The following is a 27,095-nucleotide window of genomic DNA, read 5'->3' as shown; positions in this document are numbered from 1 at the left end:
ACATAAGAATAGAACTGTTCCATCTCTAAAATTAAGAATATAATAAAATTATTCTGTTCCACCTCACTCTTCAATCAAACGCATTCTAAGAGCACCAGCGAGCAGCGAGGGTGGCGGTGCTGCGGTGGTGGTGTCAAGTCCCGGCGGGCAGGTCGCAGGCTTTGCTATAGCGCAACCCAACCCGTTGGGCTAACTCTGTCCCTCTTCTTTAGTTGACATATTGAGCAAACATTGTCTAACAAATAAAGAAAACTTAAACACTGTCCAACAGCTGTGCAGATGCAAACAAAAGATGAGTTATCCAGATTGAATGGTTCAGATTGTTGTTCGGTTGAACGTGAATATAAATCAGCGGCATTTTTCTCCGCATACACGGTTTTGACTCCACTTCTCATATTACAATAGTAATAGTATATACATGTTTCCTACAAGGAATAGAAGGACTAATTTACCCAGGATAACTTAAAAGAACGACAAAAAAAATGTAAAGTGCATGCTATCAACTACTTTTTTCTTCTATATTGTCTTCAGGAATTTTGAATGCAGATTGCTTATTTCAAAAAACCGTGAAAAAAATAATGTTTGAAAATATCCGGCTCTGAAGAGTACGTATGTACTGCTACACGATGATGTTCAGCATCCTGTTCGTGTGAGTGGGTTAGTGCAAACCCACTAATGCAGTATCTATCTAGCGCATATGCTGGTCAATTAACATCGGACAGCGCGCAAATTTAAAACCCTGAATTCCAGCTCAATTCAACAACAAAAAAACAGACAATCATATATTGCATCATTCTTTCTAGCACTGCCCTTTTCTTTCCTTAAAAAAAAAGAAGAAAGACCGAGGCTGCGCTGCGAGTATACGTGATCTCCATGGCCATGAAAACAGTATATAAACTACTAAGCTCGCATCACCCCTGTCGTGAGTCAATCGATCATCTTCCCAAGGATATAAATAGGCAGCCAAGCTCCATTTCCTTCTCACCATACCGATCTGAGCAGGACTACTCCATAGAGCAAATTAGTAAAGTATAAGCTAACTAGTCAAATAAAGGATCGGTATGGCCTCAGCGGCGCGCAGTGGTGCAGCGGCGGCGGTAATGGCGGCCGTCGCCATGCTGTCCCTGGCCACCGCCGGCAGCGCCCAGCTGCAGCAAGGGTTCTACAAGGGCAAATGCAACGGCACCGACGTGGAGGCGGTGGTGCGGGGCATAGTCAAGTCCTGGTTCGTGCGCAAGACCCCATCGTCCGCCCCGACGTAGATCAAATGCAGTCGCTTAACTTAAGGACTGCACGTGATCTGAGCCATCTATTTTTCCCGCGAACGAACCAGATCTGATGCTACAGTATCTAGATGCATATTAGTATATATGAACCTAGAAAAGACAAAACAAATTGTATTTTGGGGCGGAGGGAGTACAAGGGAGTGTGTTAAATTAATGCGCTTATGTATCCTTTTGTGGCATATAGACTAAAGATGCCGAGAGGGCTTGATCCGTATATTATATATTATGGTTAATGAAGTATTATAATTGGTAGTTACAAAAGACATTTATGAATACTTGAGATGGTCTGTTTCCTGCACTTTGAGATGGTGATTTACTACGAACTTGTTTATTTTTTCTAAATTTTTTATTCTTACACTATTAATCAGTGTATTTCTAGGTACTATGTGTATAATGAATTTATGAACTCAAATACTACTCCGCATTAGCTTTACATGAACGCACATGCACTTACTATATTAATGTCTCATTTTTCTGCACTACGGTCCATTAAGCGTAAGATATCAGCAAGTTTTTAATGAAAAGATTAATAACTTTTATACAAAGTCTTTATTTGCATAATTGTAATCCATGGAATTTAGTAAACTTGAGATTCAGTCGATAATCATGCTCTAGGATAACTGTAAACCAAGATAGGGCCAATTCTAGAAAATGTGTATCAATCATCCTATTGCAGAAGATGAGCCACTGGTAAGGCTGATGACCAGCCACAGCATCATTGCTGATGCACATGCCAAAAGAGGACCAATTATTTGGCCTTCGATTTGTGTATGTTATAGCTAACTTTCTACATATGTAGCATTCCAATTATATCTATATCTATGTTTTGGTTAAAATGATCGATGTTACAACTAGACTTCTCTATGCAGGTTGAATCAAGGGTTGATCTGTATTTATTTGATGCGCACAACAGTGGATCAAGATGCAGTAGATTAGAAGAATACTAGCTATTTACATTTTATTTATAGTGCTACGACCTTACTTCCACTGCTATACATTTTCTCTATACAATCATGCCGTTATATATGTGTATGTACTATCACATAATATAAACAAGTAATACATTTGTTTTCTTCCAACGATCAATGCAGCTTACTACGATTATTGATATTTATGGTTTGTGTCATTCTGTAATATGTGATGTGCCCTAAAAAGTTTCATGCTGACATTTATAGCTTAGGCCACTACTACAGAACAGGCCTTTGTTTCATGCCATTTGTCCCGGCTGCCTTTGGGCCCGGGACAAAATGTGGCTTTTGTCCCGGATCCAACGGCTAGACGGGCCAGCGGGAGGGATAGGGGCCTTTTGTCCCAGTTGGTGGCTCCACCCGGGACAAAAGGCCCCTCCAAGTGATAGTTCAAAAGTAAGTTATTCTATACTGAGTCACATGTACTACTTAGGTGAGTTGGCAAGGAAACCATACGCTAGGCAAGAAGTCTTGGAATCGAATCCCACAGGGTGCGAAAAAATTTTTAGCGTCAGGGACATTTTGTCCCGGTTTTGCCACCCGGGACAAAAGCCTCGAGGCTTTTGTCCTGGAAGCCATGTCCCGGTTCCAAAACCGGGACAAAAGCCAGTTTGGAACTGGGACAAAAGGCCGAATCTGTAGTAGTGTGCAAGCGTATAATAATATTTTTTTTTAATAAAAATCCAATGTGTTACAAACCGTATGATCCAAAAGTTCCGAATTATATTTTTACAAGATGTTACTACCATAATGTAGAAGTGTTACTAGAGTTAAAATAATATGTGACACTACAGAATCACAGTAACACTTTTTTATATGTAAAAGAACACATGTCTTGTGTTATAATAGATCAGACTATAGTAACATCAAGAATAGGAACACAAACAACATGTGTTACCAAGAGACCTAGTAACACTTTTAGTGACATATAGTAGCACAAGTTGGTGTTACTATATCCATGTTTTGTAGTAGTGTCTTGCCTTTAGTTCATGTTCTGTGCAAGTTATTCATGTCCAATATCATGAGTTATTCATGTTGTTCATCACGATTAGGCTGAGATTATGTCTCTGTTAGCCCTAAATCCCTAAGTTCTTTGGCCTAATTATGCAAACCGGCCGCACCAGTGAATTAAAGACCTAGGGTTCTTCGGTTTATGCATCAAGAAGTGGGGAATTGGATCAATTAAGCAAACCCAAAGCCAAGTCCCCAATTAGTAACCCTAACCCTAATGAGATAATGGGCAGAGGACGTACCTGAGGGCCACCGTCACCGACGCAGATCATAGCGCCGCCGTGGTTGGCACCTCTGAATCGAGTGCGCGCTCGGGCACTTCGCCCCGAGTGGCCTCACTGTCCCTGCCGCACCGGTTTGGCGCCGGCCTCCTTGAGGGGCCAGCCACTGGCCGGATCTGCTCCTTCCTCCCCATCACCGCCGTGGATTGCGTGTGGCCGGGGCCCTTAGGGCGCCGTCGAGCCGCGCTCGACGGAACTGCACTCCTGCAAAGGCGGCTAGCAGCTCCGGCGAGTGGAGCTCGGCCGCGCCACTGACTCCCTCCGCTCTGGGGCTCATGCGCGCCACCGCGCCGTGACCCTGCTCGCCCGCCGCCATCGGGTGAGAGAGAGGAAGGAGAGAGAGAGAGAGAGAGAGAGAGAGAGAGAGAGAGAGAGAGAAAGGGGAGGTGATAAGGGAGGGCTAGGGTTACCGGGGGCGAGCGACTGCCGCGGTTTTGGTTGCCGCGGGCGTGTCCTCCGCCGTTGGATCGCCATCCAATGGCGTGAGGCAGCAGGCCGCCCCCACAGGCCAAATAGGCCGAGAGGGAAGGCTGTGCGGCTAAATGGGCCAGACCGAAATCGGCCTAGCTCTGAAAAGGGGCTTTGGGCCAAATTTCTTTGATGTTTTTCATGCAAAATTATGAAATAAGTGTTGGGCTGCATAGTGATGGGCCTGATGAATTGATGGGCTAAGATAATGTTGTTTTAAATTATAAATATTGTTTCACTTTTAAATATTATGATTATGATTGTTATTTTATGTTTAAAGTTTAAAGATCTTTTATCATGCCTTAGTAAATAATGATAAGAATAATAAATGCATTTATTATGTGATGAAATTTCCTTACTTTTTGGAATTGATTATTATGCTTATACCCAACATTCATGTGATAATATTATACAAAATTAAGTTTTGCTTTCATTAAGTATTATTTTATGAAATTACTTTAATAAGGTTATGTGTTCTTTGCCCACTAAGAATATTAAGGACATAGACTAATATAATTCATGCTTTGAGAACAAATATTATTTTGGGCAATAAAATTAAGTTTTGAGCCATTTATGCTTATTCTCCATAATAAGAAATTATGTCCCTTTTATTTATAATAAATAGCCCAAAATAAAGTTTGTTGCCCAAAATAATGTATTATTTGAATAATGCCTTTTATGATAAATAAGTTTGTTAAATTTAATGTTAATAATTGATTTATTCCTAAGAAAAATAAGTGCCCTCTTATGATTACTTAAGAATCCAGATCATGGTCAAACCATTAGAAAATTTAGTTCTGGACTAAAGTATTGGGCTTAAGTATACCTAATGTTAATCGTTCATGGTTATATACCAACCAAAGTTGTGTATAATCATGAAAGTGTCATAATTTATTGTCCATTAATAATGGATTCATGTCCTTAGGCCATGCATATTTAATTAGGTTATTTTCATCAAACATGTCTCAAATTATATAAAGGTGGCTTGTATTTATCATTCTGGCCAAAGCTGATTGATAAATACATGTTCACAAAATTTTATTGTTCTTGTCCATTTCTGGCCAAAGCTGATATGGACTAGATCAGTAAAAGAAGTACATAGAGACATGTAATTTCAATTAAGTGTGGCTTATATTTGTCATTCTGGCCAAAGCTGATTGATGAATATCTGACCACAAAATTTTGCTGCTCTTGTCCATTTCTGGCCAAAGCTGATGTGGACTATATCAGTAAAAGAAAATTAAAGTCAAGTAAAGTGTGCCTTGTATTTGTTATTCTGGCCAAAGCTGATTGATGAATATTTGTTTATAGAATTTTATTGTTCCTATCTACTTCTGGCCAAAGCTGATGTGGGTTGGATCAATAAAAGAAGTTAATGATCTGGAAAAATCTTAATGCATGAATGACTTTTGGATTTATTACTTATATAAGGTCACAAAATGATTGATGCATTATTGGAGAATTATGCTAAAGGCAAAAGGTTTAAGTAACCATAAGTGAATATTAGCAACTAATGTTTACGCTTCCGCAACCAAATACCTCTGATTAAAGTGTTCTTGAGATTTAGCAAGATTTATGATTACATATATGACTTATGGCTATATGATGACCAAAGATGTTTTTAGCCATGAGTAATTATTTAATTTCCAGATCAATTAAGTTTTGAAATCTCAAGTATGACCAAAGTTGATTATATTAATGTAATATTCCCTGAGTATTAATATTTACATAAAAAATTTATGCCTATAATAATAAGATAAATTATTGATGTTCATTTTCATGTTATGATCTACTTTGTTTCTGCCTAGAGGTGACACAAAGTAGAATAATTAAAGTCTTATAAATAAAATAAAGTATCCTTATTGATGATGTTTTGAATTTAGCCATAATTTTCTTGGCTGTTTTGAGTACCCTCAATCAGAAATAAGCCCTCAATCAGAAATAAGCTAAGTGCATAAGAATACATTGTTCATGAGGCCATCAATTATGATTGCGTGGACAAACGCAATAAGCTCCTATTAGAGAAGTTTTAATAATTAAGGTATTGAACAACAATCAATATCTAATGGGTGCAATCTAAAGATATATATATCTTATGATCATTGCCAGTAAGGATCTGGGGGAGCAAATCCCTCGGTACAATTATGCTATGATTTCTCTGGCAATAATGGAGGAGTAATTCTCAAAGCCTAAAGACAATAAAAATAAAGCTAAGATATAAAGAATCATTAGAACTTTTGAGTTCATTTTATTATGTTGTCAATCATAAAACATTATGATTGAAGTTCAAACGAATTTCTGCTCATAAGATATTACGAGTATGATGAAATTATGGCCTCATGAATATGAAAGTTTTTGAGATAAAAGTTCTCAAATGTTAAAGAATGGATCGGAGGTTAATGCTAAAGGCTATTGGATTTTTTCCTAAGGTTTTATCCTCCATTCCAATAATGAAATATTTGTTATGAAAGTTCATCGAAATATGACTCTATCGCTTAGTCTATATTTCGAGGGGGAGAGTTGAACTTCCCACTAAGAATAAAAGAAGGAAATACTTTATCAGGTATGTCTATATTTCATTTCTTTAAGTAATTCCTTTACATAATTATGTTGTGAAAGATCATATTATGAAAGATATTAAAATTTAAGACACTTATGTATATGTGGGGATTTTGTATTTAGTATCTTGATTTTGTTACTTAGCTTCCATTATGTTTTAGAAGGAATATAGTTACTAATATTGTTTAAAATATTTCATTGAATCTAAAGTTTTAGTTAATGACATTAAGGGTTATTAAAACGAGTGTTAGTTTTAAGACAAAAGTGATTAAAGTATAATTAAACCTATCTTTTAATATTAATGGCTAAGTTAGCCATCTTTTAATAATAAGCCTCACATAATTGCCTCCTAACTAAGATATAAGTTTTAAGAATCCTTTCCATCTCATGGAATGGAAGTTTATAAGTTTTTAATACTCATGTTAAGTTTCTTCTAATGGAGACAATGCCTAAATATGACTATGAAATGAAATAATGAAAGGCACAATCTTATGCTCATTTGATAAAGTTCATGTAAATAAGGAATTAATCATTATGATAAGATATATATTAAAGAAAGAAAGTGCTTATTATTGCATATTATTTTTGAGGGTATAAACTTTTTGAGTGATGAAATAAAGTTCAATAAGAAATTTTGGATTAGTCAACATCTTGTTGACAATAAGCAATAGGGATATTGTATATTATAAGGAATGAGTTTTATCCTCAGAAAATTAAGTTTATTCTTGGTGATGTTCCTTACGTTATTTGAGTATTAAGATTCACCAAGATTGGTCCAGAAAATGGGAGTATTAAGTATTATCCCTAAAATTATGTTAATTCCCATGAAGGACAATAAGTTTTCTTATGTTGTGGCAGACATAAGTAATGTATATACCTAAGTTGTGATATGCCCTTAAAATTTTAAACATCGGGATATCTGGCAAACATAAGTCCAGGACTGGACCCCTAAAAAAATTGTTAAGAATACACTGCCTATTGGCATAAGTGCTAAAAAAGTTTTGTGCTGTAAATATATCACTAAGGGATTACATGCTCACTTTTAAGAAAGTCTGATAACCACCGTGTTATGAGATGTTCAGACAATAATATTTCTTAGCGAAGGTGCATTAACGTCCACAAAAAATTGCACCCTTGCGGGGGAGCCATATTTGTGGAATGGCTTCATCGGCATCATTTAAGATATATATTAAGTTGTGACATGTTTTAATCCTAATATTTTCTTAGATATTGGTTTATGTCCCTAATCCATATTATTTTAAGAGAGTAAGAAATTTCTTGAGTAATTTATCCCGGAACTCATTATGTGAAGAGTGCAGTTTTATTCGAGTAACATGTCAAAGGGTATTGCCAGGCCCAAGACATTGTGAAAGATTGATTCCAGAATCAAACATTATATGTTTCAAGGCCTTAATGATGTATTAAAATTTTAAGTTTTAGTGCTCAACAAATAAGTATTGAAGACATAAGTGTTGAGCATTTTATAAGACTAATGTTGATGCTCAGTATATGTAAAAGTTAAATACTAAGATATAAGTGCTAAGTATTATAATTTAAAAGAGTTGCCTTGCAAAGATTGCCGGCATAAAAACTAAATGGCAGCCTATTATTCAGGGACAAATCATGATTCTAGAAACACATTTGATTTTCAATTTTGGAAGTGCGCACATAAAGTTCGTAAGAATATATGTATGTATATGAATGATAAACTGCACTCTGAGACTAATTGTAGCACCGTCTCCCCATAAGCCTAAGAGGAATCATTTTGATTTTGAACAGGAAGCATGGTAACTTAGTCCTGTGGTACTTAATTGACTACAGTGATTGATTGGTCTGGTGTACCGTCTTTTGAGAAATGAGTCCATAAGTTTTGCATAACGATAAAGAATAAGTAACTGGGTTCAATGGTACGTATAATTGACCATTGTAATTCTTTTATTTTGGTATGTCATTTTATTGAAAAATGGACTTGTAAATTTAGCCTCACGATCAGGGGGGATGTTGTAAATGTGAACTAATGTGAACACAATACTAGTGTGAATGTGATCTGGGCTAAATTAAAGCCCACAATTGTTGACTTGCCATGATTGGGGGCAAGATCAACCTAGAAACAACTAGGTGCTGCCCCCTGTGTGCAGTGCTATAAAAGAAAGGGAAAAGCCCCTCAAGGGTTAAGTTTTGTACTCCTAAGCCTCTGCCCTAACTTATCCAATCAAGCAAGCACCGCCAACACATGGGAAGGACCATCTACACGTCCTAGCAGCAAGAACAAAAGAAGAACAAAGGTAGGGTGCTCAAGTAAATCGAGGTATGTACATAATTCCATCTCTATTTGTGGTTCTCTCTAGGCTAGATGATCCTGCACATCTAACACGGCCATCAAGGCGGAGCTGGAGCGGCGGTGCCCCGGCGTGGTGTCCTGCTCCGACATCCAGATCCTCGCCACCCGCGACGCCGTCGCGCTGGGCGGCGGCGCGGCGTACCCCGTGCGCACGGGGCGGCGGGACCGCCGCCGGTCGCTGGCGTACGACGTCAGGCTCCCGGCGCCCGACTACACGGCGGCGCAGACGACGGCGTACTATGGGCGGCTGGGCCTGAGCGCGTTCGACGCGGTGCTGCTGCTGGGCGCGCACACCGTGGGCGCCACCCGCTGCAGCGCCATCAAGAGCAGTCGGCTGTACGCGTACGGCGGGCGGCCCGGCGCGACGGACCCGGGGGTGGACCCGGCCACCGCGTCCGTGTACAAGAGGTACGTGTGCCCCAACGTGGCGTCGTCGGACGGCAACGTCGTGTTCCTGGACGACCAGTGGAGCGCGCTGCGGGTGGACAACCACTACTACCGGAACCTGCAGCTCCGCCGCGGCGTGCTCCCCTGCGACCAGAACCTGTACAAGGACGGCTCCACACGCTGGATCGTGGACCTGCTGGCCAACGACGCCGGCCTCTTCACCTCGCTCTTCCCGCAGGCGCTCGTCAAGCTCAGCGAGGTCAACGTGCTCACCGGCACGCAGGGGGAGATCCGCAAGGTCTGCAACAGGTTCAACTGATCGATCCGCCATTCTTCTTCAGCGCGCTCCTTTTATTCATCTGCTTGAATTGGTTTCCTCTTTTCCTATACCTGGTTTGGTTGATAGCCTCAAGCTGCGCCATTATCCTTCCCATTTTGCTTGATCATTTGTACGTGAAGTTTGTCTGATTCATTCTTTTTGTAGCACATGCCCATTTGTAATTGTAATAACGTAACATACACGGCGGATTAATCGAGGTGCTCCGTGTATATATGCTCGATATCGGTAAATGAGGTGAAAATCCATTCTTTTTTTTATAATACGCTTCTGTATTACTTAGGTAAGGAAAACATACAGGTACATATAGGAATACAGAAATGTATGTAAAGGATACAAAGACAGCTGATTCAACCTAACTTCGGAAAGGACCCTAAACAAACAAGATATTACACAGAAGTCCCTAGATCCTTCCCAAGCCCCCAGGAAACGATCTCCTCGCCGCCGGCCGTCGCCACCGGAGAAGAAGACGCTCCACACCATGAACTGGAGAAGCCCCTTTGCACACATGCGTTGAATGGAGTCGCAGTAGAGAAGAAGGCCATCGGCTGTCGAACATCGACCGGGGACGCGCCTCAACTCCTCCAGTCCCTATCGCTGTCGACGACCACCGTCGCCGAGGAAGAACCGAACCAGATCCGGCCACCCATCCTCCACCAAACCCTCAGCAAGTCTTGAATCCACCAACGAGCAAAAGGCCAGCGGGCTCACCTGTCGACGAGCTGCTCGTCGCAAACTCCTGTAGGAAACTCGCCGACCACGCCGCCAACACCGGAGTAAAGCGCCACCAGGGAGAAGGAGAGGCTGTGAGAACTTATTCCCCAGCGCCGCCGCCGCCATTGCCTCGCTGATGTCTCCCAGAAAGACTAGCCAAAGAGGAGCCCCCCCACCCCCCGGCAAACCCTAGCTCCGCCGACGACCACCGCCGGCGAGCACGACCTAGGACTAGGTATAAAAGCTATCCTATTTACATCCGCACAACGATTCCCGAGCCATCCTCCCTCTCCGGCACCGAACTGGCCGCCAGAGAGGGGAGGGGCCGGCGGAATCACCGCCGGAACACGGCGTCGCCTGATTTTCGCCTTTTCCTGTAGCAGCTAGAAAAGGAGAGAAGCAGCGAGCGGCGGCGGCTTTTTTAGGTCGCCAACTGGAGTGCACCGTGAATGTGACCACCCTATTTGTATTTCCCCAGTGCCAGGCTGTTATCGCCATAAATTAACAGGGTTAATTAATGGGCCGCAAGTGAGTTGGGCTTAATGCAGAAATTAAAGGAGGCTTACGAATCGGCTCCTGCGTGGGCGTTCGGGCCATCTGGACCATGTACCTTTAGGTTTAAGTTCAGTTTGAGTTAGAGATAGAGTCCAATATGGACACATTAGTTTAGATTGTTTTCCAAGTCTCCGGACTATAAATATGTACCCTATGACATTCGTAAAGAGAGAACGTCATCACGTCTCGCAACAACAATTCTCGGCGCACCGCCACCCCTAATCCTAGGGTTTCATCCAAGTAAGCGCCATGCTGTCCTGATCACTTCTTGTGATCAGGGCAGCATTGTTCTTGCTTTTACCTTGGTATTACTCGTACTGAAGCGTTTTTAATGGCGAGTAATGCTAGTTATCCCGATGTTCGTAGCAAGACCTTCAGTAGATCTATCATGCTCTTATTGTTTATCATCTACGAATATCATGTTATCTCTGCGTGATCATGTATTAATCTTACGCTATTTCTCGTTGCATAGGAATTAGTCGCGTAGAGATAACACCCTGTTTCTTTTTTATCTAGTAGATCTAATCTGTTATGATTTGTTCTTATACTTAAGAATCAGCTTAATATCTGCTAGGTTAGGCCTTGCAAACGGGTTGGATGATCCGGCGACGTATTAGATGTTTTGCTCTGATCTTAATAGGCATTGATCCGGGAATCGGCTCTCGCTTATTCTTAGGCCTCTTTTCTGGTTAAAGTTTGGTTATCTATTACGCTCGTTAGACCTAATTACGTGTAGGATGTTCCGATCTAGCAGTGAAGCTTTTACCGTTGTGGATTGGATTAACTAGATCTAATTGAACCAGTTTTTGCAGTTATTTGCTTTATCTATTAACATCCAGATATGTAGATCTGATCTGACACCGGGACTCGATCGGCTCTTTAAAGCCGATGCAAGAGTCGTCCCGGGGAGCCGACCACGGCTCGGACTAATGTTTACATGTGTTTGTGCATGCAGTCAAACCATCGAAAGCACGTTTGCACCTTCCTGATCGTGTATAAGTCAGGTGGCACGCCATGCATCTCCGGAAGCATCGGCGTGTGCCAGGATCTGGGCCGTTGACCGAGGGACCGGTGCCAGCCAGCGCCCCGGCAGCCTCCCGGCTCTTCATGTTGCCTGTCGCTACTCGCCAGTGGGTTTTGGCCGACAACACAGGCACTCTTCAGTGACACGCAAGCCATGATCTGCGGCCCGATTTTTGCATGAGGTGTCTGCGTTCAAACATCAAAATCGCCCCTTGAGACAACCTCGTCAGTCCATCCACCGTCCACGTACATTATTACCCGCGCATTCATCCGGCTCAATTAATAATGAGCACTGTCAACCCATTAACAGAAAACGAGCTTAGCATTTGACAGGACTCTTTACCCAAGCCTAATCAAGACGTCGACATTCCCCCCTGCAATTTAAAGGGGACTATTCGGAGCTGCATATGCGAGTTGCATGGCGAGCGGTGGCACTGCAGGAGGTGCTTGTCCCCGCGATGCCTGCCTTCATCGTCCCCAGCTGCTCCCGCTGCCAGATCCGGCCTCCTCCAACCCGCCACCGCCATCACCACCGGCCTCCACACCCCGTCTAGACCCTGGCCCACCGGTTGTTTGGCCACTACCCGGACAGCGGCACCCCACTGTAGTGCCCCCAATCCGTCGCCGCCACCGGTCTTCCCTGCCACTCCCTCCCTCGTCTTTTTGCCCATAGGAAAATCCAGTCCCCCCCATCCTAAACTCCAGCGGCAACTGTCGCGAGGTAGAAGATAAACAATGCCAGAAAAACCCACTTGCAGTCTGCGGATCTTCTTTCTACGACGGATCGCATCGCACCCGCATGTGTGTCTCCTAGCATTAGCAAATTAAAACGTGCATCTAGGCTTAGCATGCTCACATGACCCATTCCTCTAGCCCGCCACGGCTATATGTCGCCTATGCTACAAACCACCGAACCATCGCCTCAAAGAAAAAACATTACCTCTATTCAGCCCAACTTGGTTGACTAGGTCCTCCTTCCTCCTCACGAGCTGCTCCTTCTTCTTCTTCCTTGCGCTCGCCGCCGCCGCTCCTGCTCTGCCTCGCCGCCGCCACTTAGGTTTAGGTTTTTGGGTTTCGGGTTGGGGGTTTCGGGGTTGGGGATTTCGGGGTGGTCGCCAGCGAGTTCTCAGCTGTAGAGGGAGGTCCTTGGGCGGAGGTTAGCCGGCGGTAGTGATAGGTTGTGGGCGGGACGGCAAAGCAGCAGGGCGCCAGCGGCCGCTGGTGGTGGGACACAACTGGTGTCGTGGTGACCTCTGACGAAACTACAGCGACGGGTGGTGGTTCAATTCGGTAGCTCCGACACTGGAGATGGTGGAGAATGGGGTTCGGGAGGAAGAGGGGAGTCACTACACCACAACACCGTATTAGCGACAGGAGTCAGTTGGTAAAAATGCACTAATACTAATGGACAGTCTGTAGGTAAAACTTATTAATGGACGATCTGTCGGTAATTCCTGTTTTAACGAGTGACGGTCCGTCGATAAATATATATATATTTACCAATGAATGGTCTGTCGGTAAATCCTGATACTACATCGGACAGCCCGTCTGTAAAAACTAATAAATTTTAACGCCAACTATTTTCTAATTATTTGGATTTGGCGCTCAAGCAAAAAAAAATCCGAGCGCGGGCGCGCCCGCCCAGAATGTTTCGGACCCTAACTCTGCTCTCTTGGGCTGAAAAAACCCACTCGCAACGCCGCCGCCCTGAATCCCGCCCCCTTCCGCTCGCCACACACCAGCAGGCAGCGCCGCCGCCCTAGATCCCGCCGTCCGGGCCGCTCGCGCGCGGCCCCCATCCGCTCGCGCGCCGTCGCTCGCGCGCGACCCGGCCCCCGTCCGCTCGCGCGCGCCGTCGCCGGCCGCTCGTCGCGCGCGCTCGCTGCCCCCGTCCGGTCATCCTTGCTGCGTGCCGCCTCCGACCCACCCCAGCCCAGCCACGCCGGCGAGAAGGAACTCATCGTTGGCTTCATCAGCTGAGCCACGTCGTCGTGAAGGAGCACCTCGTTGGCTTCATCCTCCATATCCCCTCGTAATCCCAGGTATTTCCCTCTATTTCTAGATCCCCTCGTAATCCCAGGTATTTCCCTCTATTTCTAGATCCCCTCGTAATGCCTGTTGAACTTCATCCCTCCATCTAGCTGGAGAAATTTCAAACTTTTTTGTTGAATTTTAGGTGTTATTAGTACTTTTTAAATATGTTATCCTACTTTTGGTTATTGTACACTTATATACCAGATTGCCTGGAAATTTTTTGTAGCTGTATTACCGAGTTAAAATCCTTGGTCCATTACTACACAGGCTTCAAGAAGTTGCTGGGAACGAGGGGAGCGAGACCAGCCAGCGAACAACTAGATGGAGGCAGTGGTACGGAAGGTGCAGCAGCGGGTGAGGAAGGCACGGGAGGAGATGGACTTGTGGGATGACCTCAACTCCCGCCTCCTTACTAAATTCAACAGGGCCACCGTAGTCATCGATCGCCTTCCGGTATCTTCTTGGATCATCCTGTTGAGCAATCCCAACTTGTGACAGCCAGTTTGGCAGCACAAGGTTTCACAATACGATTGGAGAGTATTTACTCTCGTAATTGTTCTTCAGCATTTTTTAGATTGCAACAGCACATTTTCTGGCTTCACAGAACCTGTACCTACTAATCACAATGTGCAATTTTGCAATTATGACTTTGCAAGCAAGATGGCGGATTACTAGTGTTGTTGAAAATATGTATAACTTAATTGCCATGACATGTAGTTGTGTTGTCATGTTAGCTTCCCAACTATCCGGAGTAACTAATTCTTGCATCATTTGATGTAAGGTGCTTGGAGAGGACAAGAATTATGGTGCCTTGCGTAGTGTGGCTAACATCCCAGAGGACCTCATGGGGAAGCAGTTTGAGAATCTGGAGCTCTTGTTTGTTTCTATGAGGGAGACACTGTAAGCTGCTTCACTTTTGTTGTCATTCCCTTCAATTTTGACATGAACAAGCAAAAGGGATTTTTTATATTCAATTATGCCTGATGATAATACTGCCAAGTGCTCAGGGAGAGGTTAAATGGCATTGTGAGAGCTCTAAATAAGGCTCTACGTGATACTAACCAGATGGTGAGAGGCGGGTCAGCACTCACAGCGAAACAGATGCAGTTACAAGTGGGAATTTCGCCAACTATTGCGGAATGCTTGGATGGGCTTCGGACATTATGCGAGATGCACCAGGATGAGTAAGAAAGGAATTCTTTATAGGCCCCTTCTGCAAGTGCCCATATTAACCATGAGTAGCTTGCATTTGCTCTTACGATAAGTATGCTGGTTGCTGGTTCATCGGAGTTTTGTTTTGTTAAGATCATTTTTCTGGACCTGATTCGTTATGACCCAATCCAAGCATAGCTAACTATGACTAAGAAGTTCAGTTCATGCTGATTTGTACATTCAGTACCAGCTATTTCCAACTTAATTTTAGTTTGCCAATCCACAAATTGAGACATGATTTTTATATTCTCTCGCTGTAATCTTATGTTTAGGATGTCATAGACATATGTCCTGCCGCTACTCGCATAGTTTTCCACAGTAGATCCCCCTCCCCCTTTTCCTGCCTGTGTTCCTATGAACTTATCCTGATTGCCATTTGAACAGGTTTGCACTAAAATCATCAGTTATCTCCTTGTTGACATGGAAGAGCAGGCAAGTTCAATGGATTCAGCTTACCCTATTCAACTCTGATTTGTTCTCTCTGGAGTTCATTCTCTCTTGAGTTTCTTGTAAAAAATAGTGATACTTTCTTTCTTAATTTAGCATCTAGAAGGCTTGCAATTCAAAAATAATCCATTGGTACTCTATTAACTAAGAGCAATGGTGGTGTTCATTCATTTGCAGTTCCAGTGACATTGCTGCACTCCGCCAACTCTTAGTAGACCAGCCAAACATACCAAAAGATGAAGGCGAGTAATGAATAAATAGAATAGATTATCCGGTTAGTTTCAGTTATGGCAATTATAAGTGTCCAAATACACAGCTGACTGACATTCTGCTTTCCTCATTTTGCAGTTCAATCCATATTCGACATTATATTTGCAGACGAAATTTGTTAGCCAGCTCGTATTTGAACTACTGAAGCCTTCGGCCCTATGTAAATCTAGCTGCCCACTCAGATAAGCCTGATTTAATCTGAAATTTCATGTCCGACGATCCTGATTGTTGAGGTAGTGCGACCAAGCCATGTCTTTATTTCCATCAGCAACAGTGATTGAACATCTGGAATCTGTCTTTGTTTCCACTAGCAACAGTGGTTGGAGAACTGGAGCTGCCATCGGTTTAGTTCTGAAGCATAGGAAAACCAATCTACAATGTAGTTTAGCATATTGCAGATGGCCTATTATGTCTCTTGGTATTGTGTCACATATAAGGATTTCAGCAAAATACAGTGATTGTCAGGTGGACCTCTGCTGCACGTACAAACACATGTGAAATAGTTGCCTGAAATTTGCATACGGGCACTGACCAAGGACAGCATTGTTTTAACTTATCTTCTTTCTCATTCCCTCATTTACCATACATTGTTTTCTTGTGCATTGGGAATGTTCGCAGTGCGCACCTCTGTAAATTATAGCAAAAGGCACTTTCAGTTTTTCCATGAAGTTTATCATACCTGAGACTCAGAAGGAGAATTTAACTCAATTACTCAAGCAGACAGTCATTAGCTTTGAACCTATTATGGCCTAGCACTGCTGCCTCAGACTTTATGCATGTAGATGACTTGCTGTCATTTGAAAAGTGGTATGGCTAGGCGATGATTTGCGGCACGGCCGCACAAGCCAGGGTGAATTTTGGGGCAAGGTTGATTGGCACTTTTGCCGACATGATAGAAACGGTATGGATTCAGGATTCAGATACATTGCAAAATTGCGACACAAATAGCAAACTGAGACCTCGGCGTAGGAGGTGCCCGACAGGCCCACAGATTACAAGAGCAAGCAAGCTGCGGCCTCTTTTTCACGATCGCACGTATTTCTTTAAAATAAAATGAATTACTACGGCGTAACTACAAAAGAACCTTCAATAGGACAGAGTTTTTTCTTTATGAAGAAATAAATAGGACAGAGTAATTGAGTTAAGCTAGTGGCAACCAACCCAAAGCAGCAAGAAAAAACCCACTCCACCTAGCAAACCTAACAAGACGACCAATACAACGAACAGAGAAATCAACGCCATGGCTACCATAGAGATTACAAATCGATCAAAACATCATGGGATCAGCAAGATTAGAGTGCGAAGTGATACGTAATATGACATCTAAGATGCCGTTCCTCAACAGCGCCTCTTCGTCAGATCTTCCTTCCTCTCATCGTCACAGTAGCGCACTATGGTCCATCGCAGCCGTCCGTTTTTGAATTGGACGGCCCACGTTCGCGGCATCCAGCCAGCGGCCATCTGCAGCACGAGCGCCCTGGCCGCCGCCGTGCGCCCGTCCCGACCGAGCTCAGCTGGCTTCGGGAGGCCGCGACCCCTCCCCATGCCCGCCCCAGGCCGGCCGCCGCCTCCGGCCTCGCCACGGCAGTACTCCGGCCTCCTCGGCGCGCTCCACCACTGCATCTCGGGCGGCAACGCCCCCGCCGCCGTCTCCCTCCTGCCCACCCTCGCCCGCGCCGGCCTGCGCGCGCCGTTCCCGCTCCTCTCCTCCCTCGCGGGCCTCCTCCTGCTCCGCCCAGCCGCGCCGTCCTTCCCCTCCCTGGCTGGACGCCTCCTCCTCTACGTCCGCCTCGCGGGCCTCAAGCGCCTTGTCCCCTGCTCCACTCAGCTGGCTGACCGCCTCCTGTCGCTGCACTTCCTCCTCGGCCGCCCCGCCGACGCCCGCCGGCTGTTCGCCAAAATGCCCCGCCCCAGCCTCCACTCCTACAACGCCATGCTCGCGGGGTACGCGCGCCTGGGGCTCGCGGCGCCCGCTGCCGAGGTCTTTGCCAACATGCCACACCGGGAGCTCGTCTCCTACAATGCTGTTATGCTTGCGCTCGGGCGCGGCTGTGAAGCGCGTGCAGCCGTGGAGCTGTACTCCAATCTCCGGAACACGTACCCTTCCCTTGGGTACAGCCATCGCACCTTCATCGCGCTCCTTGGGGCCTGTGCCGAGCTCATGGACAGCGAGCTTGCCACGCAATTCCATGGCCATTTGGCGGTTCTCGGGTTCCTATCTGATGTCAGCATTGCCAGCTCTCTTCTTGATGTGTACAGCAAATGCGGTTGCACTGATGATGCTAGGAATCTGTTTGACGAAAGGCCTACCAAAGATTTGCGTATGTGGACAACAATAGTTTGTGCCTGTGCTGAAGATGGCCAATTGGCTACTGCTCGTGAGCTATTTAATCAGATGCCAGAGAAGAATGTATTTTCATGGAATGCCCTCGTCAAGGGATATGTTTGCCACGGGAAGCCTGTGGAAGCACTGAATATGTTCCAACACTTGATGAGGGAAGGTTTGCAGCCAGATCAATTCACCTTTGCTAGTTGTCTGAGTGCATGTGCAGCTATGCCTATGCATTCACTGAAACTTGGGCAGCAGATCCATGGAATGTTGCTAAGAAGTGGCTTTGATCGAAGTGTAATGATCATTAGCTCACTCATTGACATGTATTCAAAATGTGGCTATTTGGATGGTGCCATACAGGTGCTTGGTGGACTAACAGGTAGGGAGAGGAAGAGTGCTATGTTGTGGAATGGCATGTTGTCTGCTCTATGCCATCATGGGCATGCACAGGATGCGATTGGATTCTTTGTTCAGATGATTCATGAGAGACTGAAGCCTGATGCTAATACATTCTTCCTGGTTTTGACAGCTTGCTGCCATTGCAGCCTAGTTGAAGAGGGGATGAAATTCTTTGATTTGATGAATGAGAGATACAGGATTGTGCCAGGACAAGACCATTGTTTGTGTATGGTGGATTTGGTTAGCCACGCATCACCCGATGATAAAGTAGTTGAATGGATCAAAAGCTCACCGTTTAGTTTTAACGAAAGATTTTGGGAGATTTTGGTTAGGAGTTGCACCATACATGGGAACAGAGAATTGTTGAATAAGGTAGAGAAGCAACTGGGCAAATTGGATCATCCAGAGTAAACGGATGGTTGCCTTAGTTTGGTAAGGTTGAAAGATGATCATGCTTACAAGGGCTTTTGGCATGGTAAAGCTGCTTTTTTGTTGCACAGGAGACACCCATTTCAATAAAGCAGAGATAAGACAGCTGCGTCCCTGCAGGAGTCCATGACTGTAGTTGCATCCAAAACTGAAAGGAATGGCAAAGGCCCTGTTTAGTTCCCACCCCATAAACCCCGTAAACGCAAAAAAAAACATCACATCGAATATTTCGACACATGCATGAAGTACTAAATAAAGTCTATTTATAAATTTTTTTGCATAGATGGGCTGTAAATCGCGAGACAAATCTAATGAGCCTATTTAATCCATGATTTACAACAGTGATGCTACAGTAACCATCCGCTAATTATTAATTAATTATGGATTAATTAGCATCATTAGATTCGTCTCGCTTTTTACAACCCATTTGTGCAAAAAGTTTTGTAAATAGACTTCATTTAGTACTTCAAATTAGCAAGATTCCATCACAAATTTTTTTTGCAAAACATCTAAACACGGCCAAAGGGTAAGTGGACATCGCATTATGATGTGCTTGGCACAACCGCACAAAAGAATAGATCACTGTGAACATTTTCAAGGAATATTGCCGAGTGAACAGTGTTCTGCTGTTTTGCTGCCAGTTGGGGCTGGGGCCCAGGGGTGCAACTTTTCTTTTTTGAAAGAAGATTTGCAAGTTTTCTCAAGCTGCTCTCACATCACATGCCAACGGATACAGGAAACAGGAAATTCGTGCCATCTTTCAACTAATATTCTTAAGGATGATGCGTGCATGTGCATCTCAATATTTTATTTAATGATTTCATATACATGTTACAGCTGTATGTACAGATTCTCAATTTCTCGCATTACAGCAAGAAATATAGTTCTTTTGTTGTGGTACATGAAACAAATTATCACTTTGATTGCAAACTATCATATGATTGGTCTGGGCCAATTGCATAAATCTTTTGTTTGAATAAGTGAAGAAAATGTGAGAAAGCTAATGGCCCAAAAAAATTGTGACAAAGCTAACCTCTGTTGTTCTTTTCTTGGGCAGATTACAGATGATATATTGTAAATAGTGTCCTGTAATTTGGCGTGTCAGTTGCTCAGTAGTTTGGACAGCATTCAGATTGTTGGTCACCAAATATTTTTCCAGCAGCATGCTGACGTATCACAGGAAAAGGAAGCTCAAAAAAGTGCCAAAACAATTATTTTTTTATACCCTTATGAGATAACTACATGTGCATTTTGGAATCTTTTGTAGCGTCGATACAGGATTGGAGTTTGTAAGATAAAATAATATGGTTTATGTATGTAGTTAATTAAAAATAATAACTAAATTGCTTAACTGAATACCTTGAATATGCCCACAGATCCAGCTCCAGGATTTTCTGAAGCTAGGGATGAGCAGCTCATAAATTTCTTGGAGCTGCAAACAAATCCTATCTATCTTTATGGTCAAGTGGCAACATCCCTCAACATCACAAAAACAACATATATTTTCATTCAGTATATAACATTTCTTGCGCAAGAGTACTTGGCAGTTGGCACCATAAAAATAATTATTTTCTGGTCAAAAATTAATTAGGCTAATTGGTCTTTACCTACAAAAAGACATGTACAAATGTAATGCATTTACATGAGACAGCATGAGAACACAATTGAAGTTAATCCCACACTAATGGATGCATCATACATTGTACCAGATACCACACATTTGTGATACAATTTGGTTCACAAATACAAGATGACACTTTGAACATACATATGCTCGATTCTCCAAGTCAAAAAATGTTCCAGGCCACTACACGAGTTCTACAGGTAAAGCTGGAGTTTTTTTCCTATCCAGGTATGTATTGTGGTTCTGAGTCACATTTGTGCAGCAAAATTGCATAATTGATCCAGTTTCTCTCCCGTAGCCATGAGCCTTCAAGCTCTTGGCTTCGCGCCTTGTACTTTCATTTAGGTTTTCAGATTCTCCTAAGTACATTGACACACAATCTTATATGTTCTGAAAAGTTTCATTACGTATTTGAGCCAGCAGCTACTATGTTGGATCCTGAAGTTGCCAAAAGTCATCTGTAATGCTTTTTCCAAACTGGCAGAGAGTATATTAGAGTTCCCAGCACAAAAGAGAGCAGGAAGGTGGATGCAGCATAAACAAAAGCCCTTGCGATCTGCCCACTTCTTCTCATGGTGTAAACTTCAGCAGCAAAAGTAGACACTGTGCTCAAGCAACCAAGGAAGCCAAGCTGTATGCCACTAAGAATAGTTGTCGATCGATTTGTATGTACCTGGAAGAAAAATCAAACGGATCAGATGTACACACTTTTTTACCATGGTGTAAACTTCAGCGGAAAAATTGTTTGGCCATACCGCTTTGGATGTTACAGCAAGCGCTGCCATGATACCTGCAGCAAGAACATTGGCTGCAAGGGTCCCAATGGGCAGCCATTTGAAGGATTGGTGCTTGCCAATTCCCTGACCATTCAGCCTTGCCAGGTACCAGCGTAGCCAAACACCTGGAGGCGCTACCGAGCAGCCCATCCAGAGTACAGCACCATCAGAAAGACTACGCACCTTTACTACAGCTAATGCAATGCTCAGAACCCATAAGAAGGACATCACAATCATCATCACTGACAGAAGCACAGACTGCTTAGTCCTGGTATCTACCCTCCAGTGCTCCCAGTCATATTTGTGACCTATTGAACACCTCCCCTTGATGTATTTCAGGATCAAACTCCGTAGGCGCTCACCCGTCTCCGCACCAACCGTGATGGACTCATTGACAATGAACATTCCTGAATCAGTGTTGTTAACCATCAGAAGGATGATTTTTCTCCTGGTTTTTGGTTAGATAACATCTAGTTTATGAATTTTGCACTTTATCATAAAAAAAAAGATGATGAGATACCTAGTACTATGCCTGCTATAGCATATACCCAGTGGCCTTTGGAAGACAAGCCAACCATTTTTTGGTTCCACCCACTGAAAGTGGTAAGGCTTCCCATGTAGCCAGTAGTGATTCCAATGATAAGATGATCAGATATGTTCCTTATATCAGCCTTGAAGATGATCCCAAACCAGCCCATCAGAAAAGATCCAAGCTGGCCCATGCAATTTAGCAATCAACAAGAGTTAGTATATACAGATCAAATCTCCTGTGGTTTCTCTCTGTCTACAAGAATTCCTTGACTCGATGTAGTGTGCAACTTCAGCACTACAAGGATAGGACATACCATATTAGATGGAAGATCAGGGTATAGCGGGCTTTGGTCTGAGGTGAGTGCCAAGCAGTCTGGGCCAAACAGCTTTTGGAGTCCATACCTTGTGAATACCTGATCAGTTATCAAAAGCATAATTACTCCAAGGGAATTGAGAATAATGCATTATGGATAGTCATCCTGTAATAGAATTCTTGCCAGATCCTTCAATCTAAGCAACCACACATCAACACTTGGTGCTGGCAGACAACTAAGTTGGAACAGGTTGAGATAACAAATCTCAAAGTAAATTTCACTGAACATCATTGGTTCAAGTCCTCCACAAGTAATAGCATGAAACCTCATGAAAGATCTTAGGAAATTACCCCCAGAAATCCAAAGACAGCTAAATGGATCATGTAAGCAGCATAGTCGAGCCTCAGAGAAAGCTTGTATGGTTCAACCTACAGGAAAACCAAGGCACTTTCATGTCAGCTCTTCTAGCAAAAGAAATACAACCTTTAAACATTGCATCAACAGAGCAGTCATTTGTTTGAGAATGATAAGCAACTGCTCGACCCAACTATTATCTTTACCTTGGTACATGAATCTGCTGGAGTGTTAGAAATAGAAACTTTTGTTTCTACTAAAGATATAGGTGCCACCACACTTTTGCCATTGTTTTGCACCTCCACATCATCTGGAAGAGGTCCAACCTTATGATGCTCTGAGGTATTAGCTGTATCCTCATCAACATCACCTTCGGGTGGTAAAGCTCTGCCACTTTCGATGAGCTGAGCCAGAATAGAGCTATCGACATCCCCGAGCAATTGATCTGCTGACTGAAGAGAATGCCTCATTGAATTCAGTATGGAGTCCCCCATCTCACGGGAGAGGCTGATGGATCCCCTCGAGGCCTGTCTGCTACTTCTCCTACTTAACATTGAGCCGGACCTAGCAGCTAAAGGAGGACCTGCTGAATCCATGGATGCACTTCTTGTATAACCCAAGTTATTCTCCACAGAACCATTGTTCCTAGCTGAGGAGCTCTCCATTCTGTTGCAGGATTGTTTCTTCAGCTAAAAGGCCTGATAACAACCCATCAAAAAAAGGTCAGCAAGTCTTATTTCTTACAACAGTAAGTATGACTCCATGAATAATAAATTTCTTTTCTTCTCTCCATACAAAAATTGCATATAAAATCAGGAAGCATGGAACCAAACAATGAGTAGGACAAATAGATAAGATTTGGTATGTTTTGTAGTCTGTATCTGTACAAATCACATCACAGCTCAGCTCAATACAAGGCTGAGGAGACTGGAAAGTTGTGTTTAAAATTTACAGATAACATTTTTTTCCCTCCAGTCAACATCAATTGTGTACAATACATCACTACTCTCCTACAATACATCACTACTCTCCTGATCTCCTCCACATATTAAAACTGAATAATTCTAAAAATAATAGTACTCCAGCCATCAAAATGGAGCATTTATGAAAGAAAGAACGAAAAAAAATAGGGGCCGTTCATGGTTTCTGAAAGCTACGGGAAACTTTTCCCGGGCATATGGCACAAGCAGAAATAATAGTACTGTTCTCTCCAGCCACCAAAATGGAACATTTATGAAAGAAAGAAAGAAAGAAAGAAAGAAAACTGGGAACCATTCAGGGTTCCTGATGGCTACAGGGAACTTTTCCCGGGACACATATGGCACAAGCAGAAATAATACTGTTGTTCTCTCCAGCCGCCAAAATGGAACATTTACGAAAGAAAGAGAAAGAAAAATGGGAACCGTTCAGGGTTCCTCAAAGCTACGGGAAACTTTTCCCGGGACACATATGGCACAAGCAGATAAAAAACCTGTACGAGTGAGAAAGAACAAACATAAACTAAGACTAGAAACAGCCAATTAGTTGAATCAAAAGTAAAAGGGGGAAAGGAAGTAAATGTGTCCATGTCTGGAACAGTGACAACGCCGGTGGGGAAGGGGGAAACAAGTGGCATCTGCAGATTAGGCTGCTACTGAATAAACTATAATGAAGGTATCAACCCCGTGAAAAGGTGCCGGGCTTTGACATCTTGATACTGATGGTTACCAATCACTTTAGTTTAATCTCGATACCAATTATTAATTAACAAGTAGCCTAACAATCTTCGGCGCCTTTTAGCTGCAAAGGTTCCGTGGTCAAGAAAGGTGGGAGGAAGATCAGCGGGACGGACGGAAATTAAACGACTACCAGCTTCGATGCATGCATCTCTGTCTCTCTCTTTCCTCTCTGTTCATTCACGCATGGAGAGCGAGAGATAGGGGCAGAGGCAGAAGAAGATTCTAGATCTTCGGAGTGGCTGGAAGGATGGCGGGATGGGGAAGAGGAGAGAGCAGGAAAGATGATGGGGGACTTGGGGAGAAATTACCTTGCTTGGGGATTCGTCAGAGAGGAGGGAGGACCCCATCCGAACGAGTCGAGGCGACGGTGGGCGGCGCGGCCGGTGAGGCGAAACCGCGAAATAGTTGGTTGCTTTTCGGTGCCTCCTCGCCTCTCGTGTCTCGTCTTGCGTTGAGGCGTCTCGCCCACCCCAGGACAGGGCAGGTTGTTACTAGTCGGGTAGGGGCTGCGTTTTATACCGCGGCTGATTTTTCTTCCTAAAACAAAAAAAGAAGTGTCCGTGGGCACTCTTGTAAGGGAAAATTCGATTCATGACACCACAACTCTGTGAAATTGGGTTTCACATTGAAAATCATGCCACTCAATGGCATGAATTTCAACATGAAATCCAACTTCGTGAAATTGTAGTGGCATGGATCCAACTGACTCTACTTGTAATGATTCGCCAACCAGTATGACAGTAGAAGGACAAGTCTGAGCTGTTTATTTATGTTTGGCTTGGTGCACATGGCAAGTTGGCAACCAAATGAAATGATAGCCATAGTCGATCAAAAGAAAAAAAGGAATCAAGGAACAAGGGATGAAGGAACTAGTGTTTTTGTTAGAGTTTGTCGTACCTCATTGAACCGCTAATTCGATTTTGATATTTATATTGATATGGTTATTGTGACTTGCGTTTATTTTGTAATCATAATTTTTATTTGCAATGATAGATTTTTATACTCCATCCTTTCCAAATTATAGATCGTTTTGACAAATTTAGATACATAAATTTTGCTATGTATTTAGGCATACTGTTTAACAACTTCCTATAAACATATATAGGGTATATAACACATTCACATGTATAAAAAAAGAGGCAATAAATAGTAAATAATTTTCTAAGTCAACTTAAAATAAATTTAATAGTTTAAATAAACATAGTTATTATTAGCATACTATAAAATATGAATTTTTATTTGAAATGGTTAAATACTGGGTATCCAGTATCCACGGATGAAAAATCAAATTGAAATTGATAGGTTTCAGGAGCCCGAGCCCGAAAACTACAGGTACGAAATCACCCCTGAACCCGAGTCCGCTAGACTCGAAATGCAGATATCCGACCCAAACCCCGCCCGTTGCCATCCTAGGCCTGGAACATTGCTGGGCATCTGGATCCTCTGGCGGTCTCGCCTGGCTGAGGCTGAATTGAACACATAACCTGCAGATTCATTACATGTACCCATGCAGATAGTTTTTTTTCTGACACTATCCATGCAGATAGTTAGTTTAATCTTAAGCTGATAAGCATGTTTAGGATTAGTCGGTGGATCCTGCGGCACGCAAAGCACTGTCGGTCCACGCCTTCAGATCAGGTACTGTGTCTGTCGTGATGGTGTGGACACGGGTCACGGGGTCAGGAGGTGCGTGGGCCTCGCTAGTCGACCAACAAACAATGTTCAATGGGCCTGCGTCGGCGTAAAATGACTTAATAGGGCCGTCATGATCAGTTCGGGTCACATCTGGGCCTCCATCGCTAGAAAGTAAGGCGCCGTAAACTTAATCACCAAATATGTAATAATTGTATTTAAAATTCAACACAAAGGGGATGTAGCTCAGATGGTAGAGCGCTCGCTTAGCATGCGAGAGGTACGGGGATCGATACCCCGCATCTCCAAATATTTTGTTTGTTGTTTTTTATTCGTGGGAAACATTTTCCATGGGTGTACCGCACTACTACCTCGTACGTGATTGTTCTTTTTGACAAAAATGGGCGTACGTTTTGATGTCGCTCCGGTCTTTTAATTTGGTCGATCCTTCCGAGCATTTATCTGTTGCTAGTGGGCCGAAATTCAATTTGTATCCACACCGATCCATACTAGTATCGTAAAAGAATAAACTCACCTCAATCCAATCCATCGGTTACAAAAATCAATCCACCCACACGATTATATTACATTATCCTATACACTTACCAATCCACCCCATGATTATGGTTTCAACCCATTGAGGATCCATGGTGTGGATCCATGGTGTCTCCACCATGCAGGTAACGCAACTGGCGGATAACACAAGGCTGTAGCCCACATACGCACATTACTCAGATTATATTAGTTAAATACATGACTTAGATTAAGACTTTATGCAGATAATGCAACTCTGAAACCGACTACAGTAATCTGAGTATACATACTCATGTCTCATAGTCCAAATAGTAGAATGCATCAAACCGAACAAGTGAAAACAACAGAGCTGTTGAATTTTCTTAACAAGTACTACATGAACATGAATGTTAAGATAGCTTAATTCTCAAGTCTGTTTCTGGAGCAACAACACTTTTGAATTTTGAAGAGATGAACTGTGAAGGGGTTGTTAGGAGCCTGCCCTCGTACACTATTTGGGTTTACCACTGGGAGTATCTTCCTTAAAGCGAAACTTTATTTGCTCCACTCTCCCTCGGTT

The 27,095-nt window shown here is 43.3% G+C and overlaps 4 protein-coding genes and 1 non-coding gene across 6 annotated transcripts; 4 read left to right on the top strand and 1 right to left on the bottom strand.

The window, feature by feature from the left end:
• The first annotated feature begins 1,100 nt into the window (after positions 1–1,100).
• Positions 1,101–9,620, top strand: LOC120648032 (peroxidase 57-like). Its single transcript, XM_039924815.1, has 2 exons — positions 1,101–1,229; positions 8,958–9,620. The coding sequence occupies exons 1-2, from the start codon at positions 1,101–1,103 to the stop codon at positions 9,618–9,620; spliced, it is 792 nt and encodes a 263-aa protein (XP_039780749.1).
• A 3,998-nt stretch (positions 9,621–13,618) lies between these two features.
• LOC120651617 (uncharacterized protein At5g43822-like) lies at positions 13,619–16,601 on the top strand. Of its 2 annotated transcripts, none has more exons than XM_039929184.1 (7): positions 13,619–13,972; positions 14,232–14,417; positions 14,746–14,864; positions 14,972–15,148; positions 15,561–15,608; positions 15,801–15,897; positions 15,972–16,601. In XM_039929184.1, exons 2-6 carry the CDS (start codon positions 14,286–14,288, stop codon positions 15,871–15,873), a joined length of 549 nt encoding a protein of 182 aa, XP_039785118.1. In that variant the 5' UTR covers positions 13,619–13,972; positions 14,232–14,285; the 3' UTR covers positions 15,874–15,897; positions 15,972–16,601. The 2 variants fall into 2 exon arrangements, with proteins under 2 accessions (XP_039785118.1, XP_039785117.1); XM_039929183.1 differs by having other exon boundaries at positions 13,621–13,972; positions 15,801–15,865.
• An 835-nt stretch (positions 16,602–17,436) lies between these two features.
• LOC120648031 (pentatricopeptide repeat-containing protein At2g21090-like) lies at positions 17,437–19,035 on the top strand. The gene has a single exon (XM_039924814.1). The coding sequence runs from the start codon at positions 17,437–17,439 to the stop codon at positions 19,033–19,035; it is 1,599 nt and encodes a 532-aa protein (XP_039780748.1).
• A 1,586-nt stretch (positions 19,036–20,621) lies between these two features.
• On the bottom strand, positions 20,622–24,857 carry LOC120651616 (fluoride export protein 1-like). The gene is made up of 7 exons (XM_039929182.1): positions 24,679–24,857; positions 22,859–23,350; positions 22,649–22,726; positions 22,299–22,397; positions 21,974–22,166; positions 21,433–21,860; positions 20,622–21,350 (listed from the first exon to the last, which is right to left on the bottom strand). The coding sequence occupies exons 2-7, from the start codon at positions 23,315–23,317 to the stop codon at positions 21,132–21,134; spliced, it is 1,476 nt and encodes a 491-aa protein (XP_039785116.1). The 5' UTR covers positions 23,318–23,350; positions 24,679–24,857; the 3' UTR covers positions 20,622–21,131.
• Positions 24,858–26,237: 1,380 nt separating this feature from the next.
• TRNAA-AGC lies at positions 26,238–26,310 on the top strand. The gene has a single exon. It is a non-coding gene; the product is annotated as a tRNA-Ala (tRNA).
• The last annotated feature ends 785 nt before the right edge of the window (positions 26,311–27,095 follow it).

The sequence above is a fragment of the Panicum virgatum genome, chromosome 9K (assembly GCF_016808335.1).
Source record: "Panicum virgatum strain AP13 chromosome 9K, P.virgatum_v5, whole genome shotgun sequence".
Lineage (NCBI taxonomy): Eukaryota > Viridiplantae > Streptophyta > Magnoliopsida > Poales > Poaceae > Panicum > Panicum virgatum.
Note: the sequence above shows the minus strand (reverse complement) of the source record. Positions and strands in the feature narration are given on the sequence as shown.

What these genes read in the sequence shown, in the direction of transcription:
- LOC120648032 (XM_039924815.1), top strand. Translation starts at nt 1,101, where the DNA reads ATGGCGGCCGTCGCCATGCTGTCCCTGGCCACCGCCGGCAGCGCCCAG. An exon ending in GCATAGTCAAGTCCTGGTTC is followed by an intron (nt 1,230 to 8,957) that starts GTGCGCAAGACC and finishes ACGGCCATCAAG; the next exon opens with GCGGAGCTGGAGCGGCGGTG.
- LOC120651616 (XM_039929182.1), bottom strand. Translation starts at nt 23,317, where the DNA reads ATGGAGAGCTCCTCAGCTAGGAACAATGGTTCTGTGGAGAATAACTTG. An exon ending in CTGATCTTCCATCTAATATG is followed by an intron (nt 22,167 to 22,298) that starts GTATGTCCTATC and finishes TGCATGGGCCAG; the next exon opens with CTTGGATCTTTTCTGATGGG. An exon ending in TATAGCAGGCATAGTACTAG is followed by an intron (nt 21,861 to 21,973) that starts GTATCTCATCAT and finishes ACACTGATTCAG; the next exon opens with GAATGTTCATTGTCAATGAG.
- LOC120648031 (XM_039924814.1), top strand. Translation starts at nt 17,437, where the DNA reads ATGCCCGCCCCAGGCCGGCCGCCGCCTCCGGCCTCGCCACGGCAGTAC.
- LOC120651617 (XM_039929183.1), top strand. Translation starts at nt 14,286, where the DNA reads ATGGAGGCAGTGGTACGGAAGGTGCAGCAGCGGGTGAGGAAGGCACGG. An exon ending in TGCGAGATGCACCAGGATGA is followed by an intron (nt 15,149 to 15,560) that starts GTAAGAAAGGAA and finishes CCATTTGAACAG; the next exon opens with GTTTGCACTAAAATCATCAG. An exon ending in AAACATACCAAAAGATGAAG is followed by an intron (nt 15,866 to 15,971) that starts GCGAGTAATGAA and finishes CTCATTTTGCAG; the next exon opens with TTCAATCCATATTCGACATT.